The sequence below is a fragment of the Erinaceus europaeus genome, chromosome 10, assembly GCF_950295315.1.
Source record: "Erinaceus europaeus chromosome 10, mEriEur2.1, whole genome shotgun sequence".
Taxonomy (NCBI): Eukaryota; Metazoa; Chordata; class Mammalia; order Eulipotyphla; family Erinaceidae; genus Erinaceus; species Erinaceus europaeus.
Genome location: NC_080171.1, coordinates 116,812,659 through 116,821,241, shown reverse-complemented (window position 1 = coordinate 116,821,241; position 8,583 = coordinate 116,812,659). Strand labels below are relative to the sequence as shown.

The window sequence follows — 8,583 nt, the reverse complement described above, 5'->3', positions numbered from 1 at the left end:
TATGTACCCGTTCTCTGTTGTAGTTTGGCCAAGATTTCTAATTGGGATTTTCCCTGTTTGTTGTAGTTTTTGTTGTCTTGGAAGCAAAAGAAATGTAATCTGCTATTTTGCTATCATCTTGGCTCCTCAAATGGCATTTTTTTTTTGTTTTGTAGTTAATTCAATTTGACCTGTAATACCACTTCTAGTTATTTCCTAAGGAAAACATGGAATTATTAAGAAAAATAATGTATGTCGGGAGTCGGGCAGTAGCGCAGCAGGTTAAGCACAGGTGGCGCAAAGCACAAGGATGGGCTCAAGGATCCCGGTTCAAGTCCCCAGCTCCCCACCTGCAAAGGAGTAGTTTCACAGGTGGTGAAGCAGGTCTGCAGGTGTCTGTCTTTCTCTCCCCCTCTCTGTCTTCCCACCCTCTCTCCATTTCTCTCTGTCCTATCCAATAATGGCATAAATAACAACAACAATAATTACAACAACAATAAAAAAACAAGGGCAACAAAAGGGAAAATAAATAAATATTAAAAATGTCTAAAGGATAAAAGTTAATGCATTGTAGGCAGAAGTTGAAAAACAAGATCAGAAGGGAAAACACTAAGCAGAACTTGGACTGGAGTTGGTGTACTGCACCAAAATAAAAGATTCTGGGGTGGTGGGGATGGGGGAAGGTTCGGGTTCTGGATCCTATGGCAGAGGAGGACCTAGTAGTTGTTGAATTGTTCTTTGGAAAACTGGGGAGTGTTACAACCTATTGTATTTTACTGTTGACTGTAAACCATTAATCCCCCAATAAAAAAAATTAAAGGAAAAAAATCAATGCATTGATTGAATTTTTTTCTAACATTATGTACTAAAGTTGGGGTTAGACCAAAAGAAAAGAAGTAAAAATACTGCTTAGATGAAAACAGCATTATTCTAGTAAAGGGAGAGTCCTGGTAGTGCCTATGTTAACAGACTGATAGAATAACCAATTAACACGGTAGTAGATGATAGAACATTTCTTTATTTTCTTAGAAAATGAGAGGGGGTACCAGAGCTGGGGACCTGAGGCTTGAACCCAAGTTGTGGTGTGGCAACGTGTGAGCCCTACCAGATGACTCCTGTCTATTTCTTTCTCAATTTTATTAGGGGGAGGGGCTAATAAAGTACAATTGTGGACACACGGGTATCATTTCTCTTTCTTCACGATAGATGGTATTTTTTTTGCCTCCAGGGTTATTGCTGGGGTTCAGTGCCTGCACTATGAATCCACTGCTCCTGGAGGCCATTTTTTCCCTTTTGTTGCGCTTGCTGCTGTTGTTGTTATTGTTACTGCTGTCGTTGTTGGATAGGACACAGAGAAATCTAGAGAGGCTAACATTCCTACCACTGTCCACGGTGATAGTTGAGGTGCTGCGAAGCAGCCCCGGATGCCCAGTCTGCCCAATCTGCCCAATCTGCAGCCGCGCGCTGGACCTGGGCAGCTGCATTTACGGTGCGCAGACCCACGCGCACAGCTTTGTGGACGGGCTTGAGAGGGTGGCCGGGACAATATTTACGGTAGTGAGAGCCGGCTGGACTGGACGGAGGTAATTACGGTAAGGGCAGCCGGTCCGCCGGAGGTATTTACGGTGAGGAGGGCAAGCCGGGGGAGCGGCGTTGAGGGCCGGGCTCGCCAAGGCCGGTCGGCTCGGTCAGCTTTCCGCCCATCAGGTGATCTCCAGCCCCGGCGGCCAGCACCCCCTGCACCCAGCAGAAGATGCAAAATGGGCCTCCGGTGCACTGAGGGGCTGCGGCCCTGGCCCCCGGCCCGCCACGCCCCGGCCCCGCAGCGGCAGCCCGCGGCCCGCAGCGCTGCGCCAGGTTCGAGCGCAGCCCCCGCCCGTCCTTCCTCTTCCCGGGGGTCGGCGGCCTGAGCAGCTCGGGCACCCGGAGGCCCCCGCTGGTCTCTCCTCACTCCCCACCCAGCCTCGGCCCGAGCCGCGCCCACATGGGGCTGTGCTACAGTCTGCGGCCGCTGCTCTTCGGGGACTCAGAGGACGCGCCCGGCCAAGCCGAGGAGCCGCCGGCGGAGGGCGCCCGCCCGGCCCAGGTTCTCGCCCGGGTCTCGGCGCCCGCGGCCCGGCCCCCGCTGCCCGGGGGCGCCGGCGGGAGCGCGGCCCGGGCGGACAAGGAGAAGCGGCGGCGCTCGGAGCAGCTGCGCGCCGAGGAGCGCGAGGCGGAGCGGGAGGCCCGCAAAGTGAGCAGGGGCATCGACCGCATGCTCCGCGAGCAGAAGCGCGACCTGCAGCAGACGCACCGGCTGCTGCTGCTCGGTAGGTGCCGCGGGCGGGGAGCGCGCCAGCCCCGGGGGTGGAGCCCGGCCTCTCCGCGCGCTGCCCGGGTCTTGCAGACCCTGGAGGGGGTCGGGGTCGGGGCTGCTCCCGGAACTGGAGCGGGGGCGGGGGGGCGACAAGCCCTCATGGGGTACCCGGCGGTTGCTTTATCCTGGAAAGCTGAGTGGCATCATCATCATCATTGATTCCAACACACCACCCGGTGAGGCTGCTTTTTTGCACCACTCTTTTGGGATGTTTGGCTCCCCGTTATGAATAGTATAAGGCTCTCTGGGAATGTCTCTTCTTCTCTCCACCTCCCCCCCCCCCACCCTCGCAACCATTGATTTATTTCCTCAATCTGTGATTCCCCAGGGATGGCGAAATCAAAGCATCTCACTTCCTGCAACCGTAGTCGTCAAGCTGCACTTTTTAGGGACACAGATGAAAGGAGATGTATAAGGCCTTTCTTCCCTGACCACAAAGCTTTTATTCCAATCACGGCATAAGAGAGCTTGCCGGTGGGGGTGGCTTGCTGACTTTGGAGAAATCCGCTTCACTGGCTGGCGATTTGGCACCTGGTCCTGTGAGCAAGCTCGCACCACTCAGCACCAGGAGCAGAATGGCAGGGGCAAGCTCCCCCCCCCCCCCCCCGCGCGCCCCTTACCAAGAAAACAGACGCAAAATCACCAGCGTTTTAAAATCACAAACCCATGTGGTTTGTCTGCTAGTGTTTTCTGTTTCCCCGTAACAAGCATACGTGTTTTTATCCGTTAACAGAGAATATTTTTCCTGAAGTCTGTTACTTGTTGCTTTTTTTTTTTTTATATTTCATTTATTTAGGATAGAGACAGAAGCTGAGAAGGAAGGGGAAGATAGAGAGAGAGGGAAGGACACCTGTTGTACTGTTTGGCCACTCATAAAGCTTCTCCATGGCAAGTGGGGATCGAGCGCTTGAACTTGGGTCCGCATGCACTGCAATGTGTGCGCTCAACTACGTGCGCCACCGCCCGGAACCGCCTTTTAAATTTTAAGTAAAAAAATTGCGTATGTGTTATAGGTGTGCATAGTTAAAATATGAACTTTTGTGAGCTTTAAGGAAGATAGTTTAGGTCTATGCCATGAGGACTAACTCCATAATTTTCGTGTAAGTGAGTGAAATTTTTTATTTTAGACAGAGCATTTAAATCTTCAAATTGAAAAGGCTCATCCACTGCAAGAATAAGAAATTAGAAAAACAAGGCCAGGTGATGGCACACCTGGTTAAGTGCACGCATTACAGCACACAAGGATGCAGGTTCAAGCCCCCAGTCCCCACCTGGAAGGGGAAAGTTTCACAAGTGGTGAAGCAGGGCTGCAAGTGTCTCTCTCTACCTCTGTCTCTGTCTCTCTCTACCTCCCCTCTCCTCCTTTCTTTCTCCCTCTCTCTCTTTCTCCAATAATAAAATAAATATATGATGAAAGAATGGTTTGATTAGCTCCAAAGAACCATCTGGTATAACCCATATCGAATGGCTGTTCTCTTTAATGATGTTACCTCACAGACTAGCACACCACATCACATCTGCAATGTCACTAACTCAGAGAATTCACATCGGGATGTTAGGTCTTGGCCCCAATGACATTAACAATGTAACACATACAGTTATATCAGGCTGGCTTCATTTATCAGGTCTGGGTGGATTTGAGTTGAATACAAAGAATGTTGCTCTGGGCTGTATTGACAACAGGTGGAAGGACATCATCAGGGACTCTTGCTCATTTCATTTAAGTATATCTAATAGTGCTCTGGCTTTAAGGGTTTGAGTAAAGGTGTAGGGTTACCTTGTCCTGCTGGAATTTGTTGTGCGGAACTAAGAACTTCCCATTTTGTTTGGATTGTGAGAACAGTAGAAGTTGGATCAGGACCTTACCTCACACTGTTGTTACCTCAGACATTGGCTGGCTATGTGAACTGCCTTTTTTCCAATGCCAGAGTTACTTTGATTTTTGATTAAATGAAATTTCTGTAGATTCTCTCTCCCTACTCCAAAAGTAATGAAATAATGTTCTTTGAAATCGTTTCTAGGTTTTAAAGTGGGAAATGATGGTACTAAATTCTTCATTTCAGAACTTGATACAGGCTCAGGATCAAAGTGATGTCTACCCTCCAAAGTCAGACGGACTGTCTATTGACTCCCAAGAGTTGTGATCAATACGATAACCTTTCCCCTTTAGCATGGTTTGATTTTATGTGCATGGGGGAAAGAGGGAGAGAGTGAGTGTTTGTGTACATGTGTGCATATGTGAATACAGTTCCTACCAATGTCAGTGCCTGCCTGAGTTAGAAAAAGTACATTCCTGATTCTGTATGAGTAGGGCATATAAACAACGTGAAACATTAGCCCTTATTTTGTTTTAAATTGTAGACTAATGCTGTTCTCAGAACTGGATTTTCTCCCCTCAAAATTAAGGGGTTTTTTTTCTTTTGGATATAATGAAGTATTGCTAGCTGAAGCCAGCTTGACATGGTGAGAGGTGTCAGACTGATAAAAGGTGTGTAGCCTGATTTAAAACCAAGCCTTAGTCCCCTTTAAAGAACAAGAAAACATATTTTGCATGCTCAGAAAAAAAGGGGTTCTTGCTTATTGGGATTTAGAGTAGATCTGTCTGGTAATCTTTCAGTCGAAAAAAAAAAAAAAAAAAGACTTACTAACCATTAATAATGTCAGTGGCTTCTCCTGTCATTGAACTTAATAGCTTGTTTGACTTGCTTACCCATTTACTCTAGAAATGTGCATTTGGGACCTTGGCTTTATAGGACTTCAGACCCACAGACTGGGAAAAGACGCACACATCTCTAGGTCCATCTTGACTCTGTGCTCACTAGCTACAAGCTAGTTCTATTCTGTAGGCTATTTTCCTCCCAAAAATGTTGCCTATGACTTCCACTGCGAACAGATGTTTGATGCCCATGTGTCCATATTAATCACATCAGCACTTGGCATACAGCAGTTCATTCCAGTCCATCTGAATGGTCTCCCTCGTGTCCTCTTATTCTCTCGAGTCCTCAGTGGATTCCTCTTAATGAACTAAGCTGTGCTTAGTTGTTCTTAGCACTCTGCACGATGCTGAAGGCACAACACACTGGAAGTCACTTGTGACAACATAGACTTAACAGCAAGAGTGACACAGTCCTATTTTAAATGTCTAGATGGAGCAATCTTGCAGACATCGGTGGACAAGAATGTGTATGTGTGGGGGGCGGGGGATGTGCTGGAGAGAAGATCAAAGTTGCAATTGAAAGGCAGCAGATCCAGAAGAAATCATGGAGTCAGAGTAGTAGGAGTGAGGTGAGAACAGATGTGGAGACGTGGTGAGATCACTGGGCACTAAAGGAGGACAACGGGGAGGAATTCAGATGACTCATACGTCCAGTGCGCGAGCCATATTTTAGAAATCTCTAGATGCCTTTACAGAATACCTCAGACTGAGTGACTTGAACAGTAGACACTTATCTTCCTTTTTTTTCTTTTTTAAATTATTATCTTTATTTATTGGATAGAAACAGCCATTAATCAAGACGAATGGAGAGATAGAGAGACAGACACCTGCAGCCCTGTTTCACCACTAGTAAAAGCTTTCCCCCTGCAGGTGGGGACTGGGGGCTCAAACCTGGGTCCTTGTGCACTACAATCCAGCCCCGACATTTATTTTCTCATAATTCCAGAAGCTGGAAACCCAAGATCAAGATGCACTAAGATTGGTTTCCAGTAGGCCTCTTTCCATGTGCTGGGGATGGCTACCTTCTTGCTGTGACCCCTGTCAGCAGGCATAGGGTACAGGGTGAGACAGGAAAACTAAGCTTAGCCACTGCTCTTATGGCCTTGCTGGCCTCCAATACCTCCTTAAGTAGCCTATTTCCAAATACAGTCAGATCAGGGATTAGTGTGACGTGTGAACAATGGAGCCCAGAGCTATAAAAAGGCACGTGGCCTGACTAAAAAGGACGCTAGGGCCTTCCATCATTTCCTTGTTGCGTGCAAAATGCAGGCCAGTGCTGTCAGGTGTTCCAACATTGCTGGAATAAGATATGCTCTTTTTTATTTTTATTTTACATATTTGTAAGCATATGTCGGTTTTTACTTTTTTAAAAAAAAATCTCTATTGGGGGATTCGTAGTTTACAGTTGACAGTAAAATACAGTAGTTTATACATGCATAACATTTCTCAGTTTTCCACATAACAATACAATCCCCACTAGGTCCTTTTCTACCATCATGTTTCAGGACTTGAACCCCCCCCCCCCCCACCCCCAACCACAGAGTCTTTTACTTTGGTGCAGTACACCAACTCCAGTCCAGATTCTGCTTAGTGTTTTCCCTTCTGATCTTGTTTTTCAACTTCTGCCTGTGAGTGAGATCATCCCATATTCATCCTTCTGTTTCTGACTTATCTCACTTGACATGATTTTTTTCAAGCTCCATCCAAGATGGGGTAAAGCAAGGAAGAAAGAAAGAAAGAAAGAAAGAAAGAAAGAAAGAAAGAAAGAAAGAAAGAAAGAAAGAAAGGAGAGAAACATTTATATGCTTTGAAATGTTCCATCAGATGCTGCCTCACATCCCTGATTTCACTCAAGATATTTCTGTGTACTGGGTTCCCAGAGCACAGCTCTGAAGCTTCTTCCCCCAGGGTGGTAGGGGCAGGGTTAAAACCCGGGCCAAGGCATGACAGAACAGGCGTACTATCCAGCTGAGCTGACTTGCCAGTCAGCTTTGGTTTCCTAAGACTTCCCATTGTTGTAACGTATGTGGTATGAACTTGCAGCAAGAAGGGGTTTCCTGAACATCAGTATCGTCTGCCTCTGCTCTTTCTGGGGAAAAAGCTCCTTACCTTAGAGATTCTCTTCCAGATGGTGGTTCGTTGTCATGAAAAGAGGCTTCTTTTTTGGAAGAAGAAGAAGGTCTCTGTCCTTGCTACCTAGATCCTGGCCTTTATCCCTTGCCGTAGAAGTTTGGATTTCAGTTAAGCGCATGTGGCGCAAACTACAAGGACCAGTGGAAGGATCCTGGCTCCCCACCTGCAGGGGAGTCTCTTCACAGGCAGTGAAGCAGGTCTGCAGGTGTCTTTCTTTCTTTCCCCTTCTCTGTCTTCCCCTTCTCTCTCCATTTCTCTCTGTCCTATCCAACAACAACACCATCAATAACAACAACAGTGAGAAACAAGGGCAACAAAAGGGAAAAATCAATATTTAAAAAGTTTGGATTTCAAATCCATTTCTGTGCAGATTGGTCCATGTATTCAGCCATCTTGGCCACACTGAAACTGTGGTTTTCTTACTTGGGTAAAACAATGATGAGATCTTATTTGTTTGGTATGTTAAATGTGAGACACCCATGAGAATCCTGTGGGCAGTGTCTGAAAATCTGTTTGGGGTGGTACTCCAGGAGGCTTGCTATGTTAGGGACAAATACATAGGATAAACCTACTGTCAGTGGGTTCTTTGTGGAGAGGCAGCCCTTTCCTGTCTCCACTCTCCTTCCCCCAGAGAATGCTGAGAGAGAGAGAGAGAGAGAGAGATATGAAGGAGGAAGAGGTCAGGAGGAGAAGCAGCCTGGGTCAGGAGAACATGAAACTCCAACCTTTCAGAGTAGTGTTAAAAGGAGAAAAGTTTGGTGAACAATACAGAGAAGCCAAGAAAGAAAATATCTTGGTGTATTGCACCAAAGCAAAGAACTCTGGGGGCAGGGCGAGGGATAGGGGGGTTGTCAGGTCCTGGAATATGATGGCAGAGGAGGACCTAAGTGGGGGGGGCGGGGGTGAGAGTGTTATGTGGAAACCTTAGAAATGTTACACATGAAATAAAAATAAATAAATAAATAAAAATGTTACACATGTACCAACTACTGTATTTTGCAGTCAACTATAAACCATTAATCCCCCCAATAAAGAAAAAAAAACCATCATCAAGAAGAAAGTGGTCAGCAGTTAAACCCAAGAGTTCAAGGATATTAAGGATGAAAAAAAATGCTCCGTTTTTTCCAGCTCATGGACAGGTGGACAAGGGAGGGTCGTGCCCTTTCTTGGGGAGACTTTGGCTCTCAGAAGACAGAACAACTGTGATTACACCTCTCAAGCATAGACAGGGACCTCAGGAAACAGTTTGGGAGGATCCAAGTGAAACTGTTGTGAAGGTGGTTAACTCCTGCAGGTGAGAGAGAGACAGGGGAGAAGCCTTCTCAACTCTTACAGCTCCCTCAGGGTGCTGAGCCTAAGTCCATCCTCTAAGCACCCAGTCCTGTCATCGCAGTCCTTC

The 8,583-nt window shown here is 46.9% G+C and overlaps 1 protein-coding gene across 1 annotated transcript in view; it reads left to right on the top strand.

The window, feature by feature from the left end:
* The first annotated feature begins 1,501 nt into the window (after nt 1-1,501).
* GNAL (G protein subunit alpha L) overlaps nt 1,502-8,583 on the top strand; it is a 155,648-nt gene continuing 148,566 nt past the window's right edge. The window contains exon 1 of the mRNA XM_060200660.1: nt 1,502-2,288. Coding sequence (XP_060056643.1) covers nt 1,964-2,288 — 325 coding nt within the window. The 5' untranslated portion in view covers nt 1,502-1,963. The remainder of the gene's footprint in view (nt 2,289-8,583) is intronic.